Raw genomic sequence first — 17,958 nt, 5'->3', positions numbered from 1 at the left:
AAATTTATTATTAAAAAAAATTAAAAATAAAAAAAATAAAACAAAGACATGCCATTTTGGTACATCAGTTTGGAAAAAATAAAAGGTTTATAATAAGTGTTAGCAGTATAAAGAAAAGGTTATCTTCACATGTACCTCCTAGGAATATAAAATGGCTAAACCCTTGGATGTTCTACTGGTTTGGCTGTATTAAAATCAATGTATTGAGGTGTCTGGTTGTCTCAGTTGGTTAAGCATCAGACTCTTGATTTTGGTTCAGGTTGTGATCTCTGGGGTCATGAGATCAATACCTATGTCAGTCTCCACACTGAACGGGGAGCCTGCTTGGGATTCTCTCCCTCCTTCTCCCTCTGCACCTTCTCCTGCTCATGCACACTCCCTTGTGCTCTCTCTCTCAAAAATTAATTAAACAAATAAATAGAAGAAACAGGAGTTTAAAGTAAAATAAAATAAAATCTATGTATTTTATCTATTAAATGTAAACACCATTGTACTAAACAGCTCTACTCTCCAATTATCTCCCCATGAAAAATATTCATACATGTGCATAAAATATGTATAAGGATAGTCATCATACCATTAGTTATAACAGCGAAAGAAGGAAGTGAGAAGGGCTAAAACCATATAAATTCCCATTGACAGGGAAATTACTAAAACAAGGCATCTCCATACTATGGAATACCATGCAACACAAAATGTGAACTAGATCTGTATGTTTGAACATAATAATATCTCCAAAATATATCATTAAACAAAAATAAGAAAGTGTCAAATAAATAAATAAAATCTTTTAAAAAAAAAAGAATGAAAAAAAAGAGCAAGGCCAAGAATAGATAAAAATCACAAACCCTACTATGAAGTGTCTTTATAGGGAATATGAATACGATGAAGCCACTAGGCAGCATAGAAGGCTCAACACATGTGACAGCAGACATTTCAGGGGATTTACTCTCTTAATTAAGTTTCTTTGTAGTTGGCAATAGTTTTTTTAAATTCTTCAACTTTTTCTAATCTCCACTTCTAAAAAAACTAATTTTACCCTATTCAAAATGGCAAGATTAAAAATTCACCCATTTAGCCTCACATGAGGATAATATAGTTATTAAGCATCTCTCAGCTAAGCCATGAAGCAATTTCATATTAATTTTAGAAAACCAACTACATATTATTTGAGTCTGCTGATATTATTATGATAATGACTGAAATTGACTCACAGGGTGGCTCATAATCTTTTCAGAATAAAGGATGGTTCCAAACCTCAATGGCATAGAAGAGATATAAATTTATTCATAATTTAGTACATAATGTGCCCAGTTATCTGACCTGAGGTCAGCATCTTGGGCAGTCTTACTACTATGATACTTAGTTGTCTTATTACCCCATGGACAAAAAAAATGACAAGAAAATCACTGCCAACCTGTGACACACAAAAGCTCCTAATCCATTCCTATCTCTCTAGGCCATACCTAATCTTCCCTTTGTTCCGGCATTATCCCATACCACAGTGCACAAGTGTGTGACCAAGGCTCCCCCAGTATGGACTGCTTCCAGTAGCCGTTCTCTCTCTCCCTCCCCCTTCTTCAAGCTTCCAATGCTGTGTCAATGAGCAATCCCTTCTCTAAGACCCTCTCCTCTGCTCTCCAATTTCTTCCCACAAAATAAAGTTTCTTCCCTAATTTACAGTGTATAAATTAAGTCTTGCAAGTTGTATTTCTCTAACATCATCAGTGCTCTGGTTGATTTTTGACCACTCATTAGTTCTTATCCCTAATTTGAGGGACTTTTCTGGTCCTGCTACTTTTCTTTCTTTGTATACGTGGATTCGGTTCCTGGGGCTCACGAGTGCCTGTAGGGCTTAGTGTGATGGGTGCGGCATCCAGGAAATAAATCTGAGCAGCTATGGGAAGAGGTTCAGAAGAAGGCATATCTACACAAAATCAAGTTTTGTGAAAAAGCTTATCTATTGCTTTTACATTATTTTCCAATTTCTTGCCACTTGGATGTCACTCTTGTTCATTTAAAAACCCTTCTGAGGAGGATGGCAGAGTAGGAGGGCCCTACATTCACCTCATCCCATTGATACAACTAGATAACAGCTCCATCAGTGTAAATGACCCAGAAAATGACCCAAAGACTAACCAAACACAGTTAAATGTAGAGAGGAGGCCACATGGAAGAGGGTAGGGAGAGCTGAGACAAAGTTGGGAGGAAACAGACCTACAGAATTGACCCCAGTAGTGAGAGTCACCACAGGTGCCGAAAGGGCAGGAAAACAGACTCTCACAAGAGGAAGCCTGCACAGGGAAGATTAATCCCCATAATATCTGGCTTTCAAAACCACAGGGATCAAATTCTACAATTTCTACAATCAGTGGGACTTAGGGGCACCTGAGTGGCTCAGTGATTGAGCATCTTCCTTTGGCTCATGGCGTGATCCTGGGACCCTGGGATCAAGTTCTGCATCAGGCTCCCTGTAGGAAGCCTGCTTCTCCCTCTGCCTACATTTCTGCATGTCTCTGTGTCTCTCATGAATATATAAATAAAATCTTTAATAAAAATAAAAAACAATCAGTGGGGTTTAAAACCTAGAACTTTAAAAATAGTAGGTTTGTGGGAGAACCAGGAGCACAAGAGGAAACCCCACAGAGATAGAGCATGGAAGCAGGAATTTAAGAATATCTGGGGTATATGGAACAGAGATTTCTTTACTAATCTCAGAGCACGGGCTAGTGGGGCAAGGACCATTGGGAGACTTCTCCAGGAATATAGGAGCTGGTGGCACACATCATTTCCTAGCCCCCTTCCTCCCAATAACCACACAAACACCTGTGGAAACAAGCCCTGAGCCAACATTTGCTACCTAACTTGCTATGTGCCCTGCTCACATGTTGTCCTGTGGAGCCACACCACTGTAGAGAGCATTACTAACACCACACATCCAGCCACCACACATCCTGCAGAACCAACCCAGATGCAGCTCCTCTCCCACTACTACAGATGTTGCTAGCTCTGTGCACCCCACCACCACACTCTCCTGAAGGTGAGTGCTACTGTATCTCTGTTAAACACCTAGTCTGACTTAACTTAATCCTGAGGTGGCCTCAGATTGGCCCACTAACACCATAGGAACCAAATACTACCCACAACAGGCAAAGGGAGCCATTGCAGATGACCAGACTAATGGTAAACAGAGCTCAGCCACAACAGCAGGGTGCATACAGCACACATAGGAGATACCCCTGAAGCTCCAGGTGCTGGTGACATTGAGCTGCAGGGCACCACAGGACATCTTCTTCATAAGGCCACTATTTTCACTAGCAGAAGACATAGCTGACTTTCCTAACACATAGAAACACACACAGAGAGTTAGACAAAATGAGGAGACATAGGAATATGTCCCAAATGAAAGAACAGGACAAAAACCATAGCAAGAGATCTAAACAAAACAGAGATAAGTGATGTCTGATAGAGAAATGAAAGTAATAGTCATAAAGATACTCACTGAACTTAGAGAAGAGTGGAGGACCTCAGAGAGACCCTTAACGAAGATATAAAAAACATAGAAAAGAACCAGAGATGAAGAACTCAATAACTAAAATTTAAAAACACTGGATGAAATAAGTAGTAGACTAGAGGAAGTAGAAGAATGAATCAGTGACCTGGAGTAATTGCTTAATGGAAAGCAATCAAGCTGAAGAAGAGAGAGAAAAAATAATAATAAAAAAATGAAAACCAACTTAGGGAACTCAGTAACACCATCAAGTGTAATAACATTTACATTATAGGGATCTCACAAGGAGAAGAGAGACAAACAGGGCCAAAAAAAATATTTAAAGAATAGCTGAAAACTTCCAAAATGTAGGGGAGGAAACAAAAATCCAGATCTAGGAGGCACAGAGAATCTCCCAAAAAAATCAACCAAAGGAGGTTCCATCAAGACACATAGCAATTAAAACAGCAAAGTGTAGCAATAGGGGAGACTTTTAAAAGCAGTAAGAGAAAACAGTTACATATAAGAGAAATCCCATAAGGCTATGAGCTGATTTTTCAGCAGGCACTTGCAAGCCAGAAGGGAGTGACATGATATATTCAAAGTATTAAATGACAAAAACCTGCATCCAAGAATATTCTATCCAGTAAAGGCTGGATCATTCAGAATAGGAGAAATGAAGAGTTTCCCAGATAAACAAAAGCTAACAGAGCTCATGATCTAAAAATGTTAAAGGGGACTCCTTTAGTGGAAAGGAAAAACCATAAGTACGAGTAAGAAAAACAGGAAACACAAAAGTAGTAAAAATAAGCATATCTATAAAAATCAGTCAAGGAATTCACAAAATAAAAAGATGTAAACTATGACATACTATACCTAAAATGTGGGTAAAGAGGTGAGAGGGTTGAGTGGGTGAGAGGAGTGAAGAATGGGTTCAAACTTAAGTGAGCATAACTTGACTGCTATATGCATAAGATATCAAATAAAAACTTAATAGTAACCACAGACCAAAGACCAGTAATAGATATGTAAAAGTAAAGAGAAAGGAATCCAACTATGTCACTAAAGAATGCCGGCAAACCTGGCTGGGAGAAGAGATCAAGAGAAGAAAAGGAACAGAGAAGAACAACAAAACAACCATAAAACAAGTAACAAAATGGCAATATGCACATACTTATCAATAATTACTTTGAATGTAAATGGCCTGAACACTCCAATCAAAAGACATAGGGTGATAAAAGGGATTAAAAAAATAGGACCCGACTGTATCTTGTCTACAAGAGACTCATCTCAGACCTAAAGACACATGTAGATTGAAAGCAAACGGATGGAAGACCACTTATCATGCAAATGGAAGCAAAAAGAAAGCTGGGTAGCAATAATTATATCAGACAAAATAGACTTTAAAACAAAGGCTGTGGGTACCTGGTGACTCAGTCAGTTAAGCATCTGCATTCAGCTCAGGTCATGATCTCAGGATCCTGGGATCAAGTCCCACAGCAGGCTCCCAGCCTGCTTCTCCCTCTCCCTCTGCCCCTCCCCCCACTTGGGTATACTCTCTCTCCCTGTAAAATAAATAAACAAACAAACAAAAAAGACTGTAACAAGAGATAAAGAAGGACATTATATAATCATAAGGAGAATAATCCAACAAGAAGATATATCAATTGTAAATATTTATGTACCCAACATGGGAGCACCCAAATATACAAAGCAGTTAATAAATATAACAGAAGTAATCTATAGTAATACAATAATAGTAGGGGACTCTAACACCCCACTTCCATCAACGGATAGATCATCGAAACAGAAAATCAACAAGGAAGCAATGGATTTGAATGACACATTGGACCAGATGGATCTACCAGATACATTCAGAACATTCCATCCTAAAATAGCAGGAAACATATTCTTTTCAAGTGCACATGGAACATTCTCCGGAATAGATCATATATTAGGCCACAGAACAAGTCTCAACAAATTCAGAAAGACTGAAGTTATGTCATAGAAAAGTTATCTTTTCTGACCACAATGCTATGAAAATTGAAATCAACCACAAGAAAAAAATCTGGAAAGAATATAAATACATGGAGGTTAAAGAACATGCTTCTAAACAATGAATGGGTCACCCAAGATATCAAAAAAGTAAATTAAAAAATACATCAAGACAAATGAAAAGGAAAACACAACAGTCCAAAACCTTTGGGATGCAGTAAAAGCTGTTCCAGGTGGGAAGTTGATAGCAATACAGGCTATCCTCAAGAAGCAAAAAAAATCACAAATGAACAATCTAACCTTATACCTAAAGGAGCTAGAAAAAGAACAAACAAAACCAGTAGAAGGAAGGAAATGATAAGGTTAAAGCACAAATAAACGAAATAGAAATTTTAAAAAAAGAAGAAGAATAGATCAATGAAACTGGGTACTGGTTCTTTGAAAAGACTAACAATTGATAAAACTTTTGCCAGAGTCATCAAAGAGAGAGAGAGAGAGACTCAATAAACAAAATCAGAAATGAAAGGAGAAATAACAACCAACACCACAGAAATACAAAGGATTGTAAGAGAATATTAGGAAAATGAAGTGCCGATAAATTGGACAACCTAGAGAAAATGGATAAATTCTTAAAAACATATAACCTCCCCAAATTGAATCAGGAAGAAATGAAAATTTTGAACAGACCAATTACCAGCAGTGAAATTGAATCATTAATCAAAAAACTCCCAGCAAACAAAAGTCCAGAACCAGATGATGGCTTCACAGGTGAATTCTATTTAACATTTAAAGAAGAGCTAATACCTGTTCTTAAACTATTCCAAAAAATAGAAGAACAAGGAAAACTTCCAAATTCATTCTTCAGGCCAGCATTATCCTGATACCAAAACCAAATAAATAGACTAGAGACAGAGAGAGAGACAAAGAGGGAGAGAGAGAGAGAGAGAGAGAGAGAGAGAGAACTACAGGTCAATATCTCTGATGGACATAAATGTAAAAATCCTCAACAAAAATTAGCAACCAGGGGTACCTGGGTGGCTTAGTCAGTTGAGCATCTGCCTTCAGCTCAGGTCACAATCCCAGGGTCCTGGGATCAAGCCCCATCAGGCTCCCTGCTCAGTGAGGAGTCTGTTCCTCCCTCTCCCTCTGCCTCTACCCCTGCCCATGCTCCCTCTCTCTCTCAAATGGATAAATAAAATCTTTTATAAAAAATATATTAGCAAACCAAATCCAACAATACATTTAAAAAATCATTCACTATGATCAAGTGGGATTTATTTCTGGGAAGCAAGGATGGTTCAATATTTGCAAAGAAAATGAAAACACTAATTTGAAAAGATATACACCTCTGTTTATTACAGCATTATTTACAACAGCCAAGATAAGGAAGCAACAGATGAATGGATAAAGATGTGGACTGTGTAAAGGAATATTATTCAGCCACAAAAAAGAATGAGATTTTTGTCATTTGCAACCACATGCATGGACTTAGAGGGTGTGATGCTCAGTGATAGAAGTCAGACAGAGATAGACAAATACCATATGATTTCACTTATATGTGGAATCTAAAAAACAAAACAAACAAGCAAACAATCAAAAACCAGACTCTTGGGATCCCTGGGTGGCACAGCGGTTTGGCGCCTGCCTTTGGCCCAGGGCACGATCCTGGAGACCCGGGATCGAATCCCACGTCGGGCTCCCGGTGCATGGAGCCTGCTTCTCCCTCTGCCTGTGTCTCTGCCTCTCTCTCTCTCTCTCTCTCTCTCTCTCTGTGACTATCATTAAAAAAAAAAAAAGAAAGAAAAAAAACAAAACAAAAACAGACTCTTAAATACAGAGAACAAACTGATTGTTGCCAGAGGGGCGGTGGGTGGAGGGATAGATGAAATAGGTAAAAGAGATTAAGAAGTACAAATCTCCAGTTATAAAATAAATGAAGATGAAAAGTACAGCACAGCGAATATAGTCAATAATTTTGTAACAACATTGCATGTGATAGATGGTAACCACACTTACTGTGGTGAACATTTGAGTAATTATAGAATTGTCAAATAATTGTGCTGTATATTTGAAACTATTCTAACATTATGTGTCAACTACACTTCAATAATAATTTTTTTAAAAGCACACAATATATATATGTATAGGAACAGTACTATAAAGAAATGTACCAAAATATATTGGTAACGTTTTTTGATTGGTAGTAATGGGGGTGACTTTTTAATTGCACAGAGAATTATTAACCAAAATAGATAAAATGAGATGAGGATGAAGGCTGAAGTGGCAATTGGAATAAAAATTTCTTTCTGGGTGTCCCATGAAAACTCTGCAGGAAAGCTAATTCCAACTCTGGTCAAGTAGAAAAGGAGCCTGGGAAGGAGGGCAGAAGGCACCATGGACAAGAAACAGTTATACTTTAAGTATAACATGGCAAGCTTAGACAAATCTAATCTCCCAAGTGACTGAAGGTTTGGCTAGATATTAGACGCTGGTAACGTGATTTGGCTGACCCAAGGAGCCTTTGTATTCTTCACCTTGTCTAAAGTGGACAGCACTTGTCCACCAGAGGAGGGACCTAATCAAGTCTGCATGTCATTGTATCTCCTCTGTGGTGTTGAAAAGATTAGATCAGTGCAAAGGGAGATGGACGAAAGGGAGAACAGCCAGGAGGTGATTAGATCAGCCTACATTTATTTTTGGATGAAGCTTTGGCAAGGACATTTTCAAGCCTAATGTTGAAATGCCTTACAATCATTACATCAGTTTAGAATATATGCCATAAGTTGAATTTAGACAGATGAGCTCTCTACCCTCAAGTGACAGGATATACTTCCCTGTTGTCAGCAGGAAGCCAGATCCAAATGATGAGGAATGCAGCCTTCATACTCAGACAAGAGGTTCAGAAATATGTTTCTGATATTAACCAAATTAATGTTGTCAAGTGGTATTTAGAGAATTGGCTGAAGAATGTGCATTCATGCATCCTAGGCTCTACTTCAGAATTATCCTTGAAAAGCCAGAACCTCAGAGGGATGTCTATTTGGACCCCATTGCTTTGACTCTGCTATAAAAGTGCTTTTATAAAAGTGCTATAAAAGTGAACAATGGTTCACATTAGGCCACTGAACTGTTTCATGGGTTTTGAAATTTGTCAAGATTTCCTGTAGTGAACAGGTATGCTGTTACTGAGCAACTTGTCTGCTCCACCTTGTGGTCTTAGTGGATTGTGTGACTCCTGCTGATCTGCTTGGAAGAGCCAAATCAAATGGTGGCATACCTTGCATAAGTGCACAGCACCAGTGGCATATGCGTGATACTCTTTCACATCCTCTCATGCTTTCCCTCTTTTAATATTTCTTTTTTTTAATATTTCTTTATTGCCATTTACTGTCTTTTTTTTTTTTGACATTGGATGAGAAATAAATCTGAAACTTTGGATGGAAGTCAGAAGTTACTCTCTGAGAGCAAGACCTTCAGTAATCTGCAAAGATTATGGGAAAGGCTAGCAGGGTGGGGGACTTGCTTTTAGTTTATAATCCTGCCATGGTATAGAAGCTATTCGGTTACTGGGGAGGATGTTTCAGAACACCTGCAACTTTGGTTTGTTAATGCCACTGGAGAGGGACAGGGTGAAATGGGGCACAGTGTTAGAATCTGCGGGCTTCCTAAACCAGCCCACTGCTGGGGCAGGGGGCTCCAAAGAGGTCAATCAACTGCACGGGCTGATGGAATTTAGTACAGCAGAGGAGAATGAGATGAGGTTGTAGGATGAATCAAATGGGAGGACTGGGGTACTGGTAAAAAGGAGTGGTCATCTACCCATCCATTCATTCACTTATCCTACAAATAATTGTTGAGCATTTTCATTGTGAGGTCCCAAGTAGCGCTAGGGACGACTCCTTGAACTTTGCAATCTTCTGAGGGAGGGAGTCATTAAATACTTAATTACACATATAATTTATTATTTGCCATTGTGTTAAGTGCTGTGAAGGAGAAGCCTTGGTTGCTATGGAGAATAACTGAAAGACAGCAGTGTGGTCAGATTGGTCAGGTTCTGTGGAAAATTAGAGGGAAAATGGGTTAGGGAGACCAATTTTAAATTGCAAATATGAAAGGAGGGACAGGATTGCTAGTTAGGTGAATACACTGCCCACTAGGGGACTTTTTTGCTTGGCTCTGATCCCTCCTTCTTCTGCCTTGCCCAGCAACCTCCTGCTGTGCTCAGGTCAGGCCTGCACTGAGGGTGTGATACAGGTCCTGGGGAGAAACACTCCCAGGAGGAGCTCCAGTTATAAAGGAGATCAAGGGCTCTATGTTTCAGAAGAAAGGGCTTCCCAAATGGGAGTCTACTCACTTTAGTCTGTGCTACACAGCGTGCCGAGGACATCCTTAGCCTCTTCTTGACAAGCCACAAAGGTTGCTCAGCATGGAGGTTTAGGATTTGAAATCAGCCATTAATCCAATCTTTCCTGGACAGAAAAGAGAGAAAAATTAATTCTAAAAACTTAATTGTGGATCTGGCTTTGTTTCCCTGCAGAGATGCTTACAGGAAGGTGAAACATGATTTGATTTCTTTCTAAAGTGAAACCTGTGGGGATTATATATATTGCTAACATTTCCCTGCCATCTTTTTTTTTTTTTTTTTTAACAAAGCAGACCTCTGTGGAGGCTTTGTTGCTATCAGGAATGTGTAAACTGGACATCATGGCTTTCTTCTCACAGAACAATGTCACTAGAAGTAATGAAGCAGCAACATTTTTTTTTTTTTTAAGCAGCAGAATTTTTATTGAGTTTTCTTTGGGCCGAGGTAAGGGCCAGTCACCTTGGAAGAGAAAGCAGGGATCTAGCGGCAACACACAAGCTATGTAGGTCACATTCTCTCTCCAGCTTGTCCTTTGTTAGTTGGAGATCTTTTTACAGTTAATGAAAATATTAGAAATCACTGAATTCTTGTTTTAATCCTTAAAGACACTTACTATTTAGGCTATACCATTTTTATATTCCACTTATTTTCATGGTGAACTTCCTGTCCCAAATGTAGTCAAAACGATGTACTTGCATAACAAACACATTCCAAGTATTGCTGGGATCTCAGTGATTCTGCTTCCTGCCTCTGCCTTCTTTGTGCACACTGAGGTTCAAGTTTGGGGTTTCCTGTTGCCTCTGCAGCCAGGAAGGAATGCACAAACATAATATTCGGTTTCTTAAGGCTGGAGATTGGGATGTGAAAATTGAGAACCTAGTAAACTAGACTCTTTAAGCATATTTTCAGTTGTCTTTGACTTAATTAAGAAATTAATTTTAATATTAAAATTAGAGTCACTTTTCTTTTAAGAATTGGAATATCACAAATGGAGCTATAATTTCTTTTCCCCATGATCTCTAATCTTTTTTTTTTAAGATTTTATTTATTTATTCATGATAGACACAGAGAGAGAGAGAAGGAGAGAGAGACGCAGAGACACAGGCAGAGGGAGAAGCAGGCTCCATGCAGGGAGCCCGAAGTGGGACTTGATCCCTGGTCTCCAGGATCACGCCCTGGGCCAAAGGCAGGTGCTAAACCGCTGCACCACCCAGGGATCCCCTATGATCTCTAATCTTGACCCTCTTCTTCCAGTCCAGAGGTAATTATTTGATAAGTTCATTGAGTATCCTTCAGACCATTAAAAAAAAGTATTTTGGGTGAGTGCCTGGGTCACTCAGTCAGTTAAATGTCCAACTTCTGATTTTGGCTCAGGTCATGATCTCAGGGTCATGTGGGGCTCTGCGCTCAGCGGGGAGTCTGCTTTTCCCTCTCTCTCTGCCCTTACCAAACTCCATTCCCCACCCCCCCTCAAATAAATAAATAAGTCTTTAAAAAATTTTTTTCCGGGGCATCTGGGTGGCTCAATGGTTGAGCATCATCTGCTTTTGGCTCAGGTCATGATCCCAGAGACCTGGAATAAAGCCTTGTGTTGGGCTCCTGGCTTAGCTGGGAGTCTGCTTCTTCCTCTCCTTCTGCCCCTCCCCTTGACTCGTGCACTCTCTCTCTCAAATAAATAAATAAAAATCTTTAAAAAAAAAAAAAGAGTGAATGGAATTAGTTTCTGGCTCAGTGAATATTAGTTATGTGTGTGTATATATATGTGTGTGTATACATATATATCTTATACATATATACATCTTAAATACATATCCTATATATATAATGTGTTTTATACACACACACACACACACACACACACACACACACAATATATGGGGATTTTTCAGAATTACATCAGAATGATATATATATATGAATTACACCAGGATTAGCATGTGAAACAAATCTCCTAAAGGTTTGGCATCTCAGTTTTTCTAACTGCAGCTCCTCCCCACCCAATGAAAAGACTCAATTTCTTTCAGTGGACACTTGGGCTGCTTCTACAATTTAGCTATGTAAATAATTCTGCAATAGACATAGGAGTACATATATCCTTTTGAATTAGTGTTTTTATAAATACCCAGTAGTACAATTACTGGATCACAGGATAGTTCTATTTTTACTTTTTTGAGGAACCTCCATACTGCTCCCACAGTGGCTGTACCAATTTACATTTCCACCAACAGTGCAAGAGAATTTCCTTTTCTCCACATCCTTGCCAACACTAGTTGTTTCTTATATTTTTTATTTAAACCATTCTGACAGTGTGAGGACATCTAATTGTAGTTTTGATTTGCATTTCCCTGATGATGAGTGACGTTGAGTATCTTTTCACATGTCTGTTAGCCATCTGGATCTCTTCTTTGGAGAAATGTCTGTTATGTCTTCTCTCCATTTTCTAGATTATTCTTTTTTGTGTGTTGAGTTGCATAAGTTCTTTATATATTTAGGATACTGACATTTCATTGAATATGGCATTTGCAAATATCTTCCCCCATTCAGTAGCTTGCTTTTTTGTTTTAATAGCTTCCTTCACTGTGCAGGAGTTTATTTGGTGTAGTTCCCAAAGTTTATTTTTGCTTTTGTTTCTCTTGCCTGCAGAGACATTCATAAATATGTAGCTAACGCCAATGTCCAAGAGATTACTACCTATGTTTTCTTTTAGGAGTTTCATGGGTTCAAGCCTCATAGTTAGGTATTTTATACATTTGGGATTTTTGTGTATACTGTAAGAAAGTAGTCCAGCTTCATTCCTTTCCATGTAGCTGTCCAGTTTTCCCAATACCATTTAATTAAGTTGTGTGGGGTTTTTTTAAATTATATGTTTAAAAAAAGCATAATTGGGATTACGCTATAATTTTATATCCTATCTTCTTCACTAAATATTACTATTTCCCCAAGTATTCTTTAAAAATATTAAAAGCTGTACAATATTCCATCATAAAGTTGTAATTTAACCTGCTATTCTCCTATGTTTGGACATTTAGTTACTTTTTTCCTATCAGTCACTATTATAAATCTATTAGAATTCTGATTGTTTCCTTAAGATAAATTTCTGGAAGGGAAACAACCGGGTTAAGGCAAATAAAAATTTTAAGGATTCTGGTATATAAGTGCATAAAAAGTAGCACTGATTTACATTCCCAGCAATAATTTATTATAACAGTTTCATGGCACTAGGGTCACAGCTTAACCAGTCCCTTCTCAAAATTCTCTTTATCACTTTGAAGATGCCTGTATTTTAATATTGATCACATAAATAATAACAATAGTAACATTAGCCATCATTTTTTTGAGGATTTGATATAAACAGACACAATATAAGCACTTTACTAACATTATTACAGCCTACCCTTACAACATCTCTGTAAGGATGCAGAGCTCTGGCTAGCCCAAGGACCCACGTGTAGTAAGTGATGGAAACTGACTTCAAACTCATAAGTCCGTCTTATTCTAAATCCATGCTTTCCTATCTCTCTCTCTGTCTCTCATGAATAAATAAATAAAATCTTAGAAAAAAAAAAAAAACCGGTTTAGCACTGCCTTCAGCCAAGGGCGTGATCCTGGAGACCCAGGATCGAGTCCCACGTCGGGCTCCCTTCATGGAGCCTGCTTCTCCCTCTGGCTGTGTCTCTGCCTCTCTGTGTCTCATGAATAAATAAATAAACAAAATATTTAAATAATAAATAAGTAAATAAATCCAGCTTTCATCCTGGGGTCTGCAAATGTTTATCAAGTATGAAATTAATGAATTTAAATATTTATTTATGTTTAAAGGGTGTACAAGCACTACTATCCAGATTAGGTATATTACCAAATATATACAAAAATATAAATAAAGCAAGATGAGATTAAGATAAATAAAAATCAAAATATTTTCTTCCTGAACCTCTCATAAATAATTTTGTACACTCCCTGTAGTCATCAGAGCACTTTAGGAAGCACCACCCTAACCTTCTACACTTGTTTTCAGGTCTACCCTTGAATATAAGCTGCACCAGGGCACACCCTGTGTCTGTGTCCAATATCTACTACAGGGCACATCCTGTGTCCAGTGTCTACAACAATGCTGGGCACAGAGAAGGCATTCATGAAATATATGTAGAGTACTAATAAATGAAAGAACAATTTGGCTACAAAGTTGTACGTTTGAAGGCAAAACCTAGAAATCAATTATATTTGTATCCCTAGAACGAGGTACCTTTCCTAGGACATGATGAACACCTCCATAAATGTCCTCTGAGTGGATATCTATTCAATATTTGTGGAATAAGTGAGTGGATGGAATAAATAAAACAACAGAATGGAAAGGCTTCTTCCCCTTTGTTCACATCTCTAAGGTTAACATATCAAACATAAAAATATCTCATTGAACTTATTTACTTATTTCTAATAACATCTTACTAGCACTAAACCATGGCCCCTCAGAAGAAGTATAAATGGAATTTTACTCACCTCTTATAAAAATAGAAAATAATAGACCTCATATTTTTAAAATTAACCCTGGCTAGAGGTCAACCTAGAACAGAGAGATGAGCTTTAGAAGAAGTTGGAGAGGACAGGAGATAGTTAACCAAGGTATAGTGGGGAGGAGAGGCCATGAACTGTTCATCCACATCTTGTCAGATAAGGATAAAAGTACAAAACATTTATAAAATGCTTCCCTTGAAGGAACCAAAATAATGAATCTTAATCCTTGTTACAATGAAGGTCCATTACTATTTAATTTATAATTTTTCTGGATTTTTTTAGGAAAATATCTTAGCTAACAAGTTTGCAATTATTTCTTTAACTCATCCTGCCTTTACAAGCTTGCCAGGGCCCAAGCAACAGGCAGTCTTGATCTTGAGGTTTTACAGATTAGATGGATAAAGTTTTATACATGGGAAATTACATCAACTATAATTTCAGTATCTTTATTCTGTGACCTTGCTGATATGTCACTTAAGTTCACTCAGAAAGCATTAAGATGTTTTGTCTTGCCTTTTTCCTTCAGTTGTGACTGTAATGATTAACTCATTTCTAAAATTACTAAAAATGTAGAACTTTTCTCTGAAGCTCTTTAAGCAACTGTCAGTCCCTCTTTGCTTATTTCCATTCCTACAGTGGAGATTATCACCTCACCAGAATGTAAACTCCATGAGGGCATTATTATTATTATTATTATTATTATCATTATTTATAGCCACCGGGTAGTAAATACTTATCATGCTAGGTCTGTATTAAGCATGATTCAAATACAACGTTATTTGATTCCGAGAACTATGTGCAGCTGTTACTCTCTCTCTGTCTCTCATGAATGAATAAATAAAATCTTTAAAAAAAAAAAAAAAAAAAGGAAAACACTGATTAAATCTTACAGCTGTATTTTTGACTCATCCCCTCCTCTCTCAGTCTCTTTATTCCGGCTCCCTCTACCCAGCCACCTTATGGTCTGCTTTCATTCCTTACATTGGCCTTCAGGAGCCTCAATCTAAATTAGTTCTTGTGTTATTTGATTTCATGACACCCAGTACTTATCCTTAACCATTATTTATATGAATATTTATTTCATACCCACTTCCCGTGCTAGACTATGAGATCCATAGGAGGCAGGAAAATGCCTGTTTTTTTCACCACTGTGTGACTAGGTTTCAGTTAAATACTAAAAAAAAAAAAAAGGAATGAAGGACTGAATGAGATGGCACAGCCAAAATCAAAACCAAGGCTGTCTGACTCCAAAGCCCATGCTTCTAGTCATACCTCTGTTGTCGCGTATATATCTCGTTAAATGTCAAAACGATCATTTTTCTCTAAACTGAATTATTTTCTCACTCTCAATATTGCTGTCTGCAAATCCAGCAGTCGTAATAATGAGTTGCATTTCCATAAGTTATGTCAAGTTCAAAGAATATGACTTTAATAAATTCATAATTAAACTTTCCAACTACATTTTGGAAGGTGCATTCTGCTTTCTACAAGTTCATAAATATTGTACAGATCAAGTCCAGCCAATCCAGCCAATTTAGAAGCTAATAGTTTAGTTCAATATAAAGTTCTATGAAGTTGTTTTAAATCTATTTACATTAGCAAGATAACTTCTCAGACTGAATGCAAGGAAAATCACAGCAAATTAATTAACTTCAGGCGGTATTTTAAGTGCTAGCAGTTTCTCAGCATTCATATTGAATACAGCCTCATGGGAGGTACTGGGTTTGACTGTCAAGACTGATAATGAATGCAGATTTGAAAACATGCCACATATGGATTAGTTTTTGTGAGAGAAATGGTGGAAACAGAAATCTCCATTGACAACCAGGTGGGATACTTTATTTGTGATTATCATACATATATATATGTATGATATATATATGTATGATACATATATATATCTTTTCACATGTTAAAGATTTAGAACTCTTCCCAAATGAGATTTCTTCACTCTACCTATAAACTTGGTAAATAAACTAAAACACTTGGTAAATAAACTATTGTAAAGCGAAAAAGATTTCAAGATGTAATATTTTAGCTGCTATGCAGAGTAGTGTGCTTCAAACTTTAAAAAGCTGTTTACTCAAACAGGCTTCTCAGAAATATTTCCCTTGTAAGAGACTTGAGACATAGTTTATCCCATCTTCCAAAAAATCAATTCTTTAGCACCAGAGAACTGCCATGAGGAGACTTAATTCCTGTGGGACCTCATTTCAGTACTCAACAGCTCTATATCAGCCTACGGAAGGAGCAAGCAATGTTAAGATAATTTTTCCATTACCTATCTCTTAGTATTACCTCTTCTATTACTTATCAATGCTTTCTAGACAGTGCTTCCATACACAGTTTCATCTCCCTAATGTCATAAATACATAGAAATATTTTACTATTGCTTTTAAGGAAATGCCAGCCTACCCATTTGCCTTCATGAACAGGAGTCTAAGAAGTCTAAGTCTTCTCTACCCAGATAGCATGATTTTAAAATCATGAACCAAAAATGGATGTAAAATACTTGGCTAGGGGCACCTGGGTGGCTCAGTAGTTGAGCATCTGCCTTTGGCTCAAGGCGTGATCCCAGGGTCCTGGGATTGAGTCCCACATCAAGCTCCCCACAGGGAGCCTGCTTCTCCTTCTGCCTATGTTTCTGACCCTCTTTCTGGCTCTCATGATAAATAAATAAAATCTTAAAAAATAAAAAATAAATAAAATACTTAGCTAATTATTGGGGCACTTGGGTGGCTCAGTTGATTAAGCATCCAACTCTTGGTTTCAGCTCAGGTCATGACCTCAGGGTCCTGGGATGAACCCTGTGTTGTATCAGGCTCGGCACTCAGCAGGGAGTCTACTTGCCTTTCTCCCTCTGCTTCTTCCTCCACTTGTGTTCTCTCCCTCAAATAAATAAAAATCCTTAAAATAAAATCTTAAAACTTGGTTAATTACTATCAAAAAAATTTAAGAGCCAATATGGCCAAAACCATAATCATTGTTTTGGGCAGCTATTCCCTAAAATTCTAATTGTCAATTCTAGGTTCTTCTATCCAGTAAGTCAACTCATTCCATTACTTGGGAGTACATCATGTGAGTAGATACTGCCGGTGGGTCCATGGACATGTAGCTCAGACCCATATTTAGAGGATCCAGGGAAGCTTTCAAGAGCTATCATGGGGATGCCTGGGTGGCTCAGCAGTTAAGCATCTGCCATCAGCTCAGGGTGTGATCCTGGAGTCCTAGGATCGAGTCCCACATTGGGCTTCCTGCATGGAGCTTGCTTCTCCTTCTGCCTATGTCTCTGCCTCTCTATGTCTCTGTGTCTCTCATGAATAAATAAATAATCTTAAAAAAAAAAAAGAGCTATCATGTTCTGTGTTTTCAGAACTGGGCTTTCTGAAAGAGAATTATTTAAAATATTTAAAATTTCAAAAGCACAGCTTTGCATATAAATAACAAATCCTTGGGATTCACAGCACAAAAATTATTCCTTTAAATTGTAGAGAACAGTCCATGCTGGAGAATCATTTTCCCACCCAAAAGAGGATGTGTGGCTCCAGTACCTGGAAAAAGGAGACATGACCAGTGCCTAGGTATTACCTGCCCTCTT

The 17,958-nt window shown here is 37.8% G+C and overlaps 1 protein-coding gene across 1 annotated transcript in view; it reads right to left on the bottom strand.

Annotated features, from left to right (window-relative positions):
* Positions 1 to 17,958, bottom strand: part of CCDC170 (coiled-coil domain containing 170) — a 98,279-nt gene that overhangs the window by 66,165 nt on the left and 14,156 nt on the right. Inside the window, exon 2 of the mRNA XM_072827979.1 lies at positions 9,840 to 9,954. Within this exon, the coding sequence (XP_072684080.1) occupies positions 9,840 to 9,872 (33 nt within the window). The 5' untranslated portion in view covers positions 9,873 to 9,954. The remainder of the gene's footprint in view (positions 1 to 9,839; positions 9,955 to 17,958) is intronic.

This window comes from Canis lupus, chromosome 1 (genome assembly GCF_048164855.1).
Source record: "Canis lupus baileyi chromosome 1, mCanLup2.hap1, whole genome shotgun sequence".
NCBI lineage: Eukaryota > Metazoa > Chordata > Mammalia > Carnivora > Canidae > Canis > Canis lupus.
Note: the sequence above shows the minus strand (reverse complement) of the source record. Positions and strands in the feature narration are given on the sequence as shown.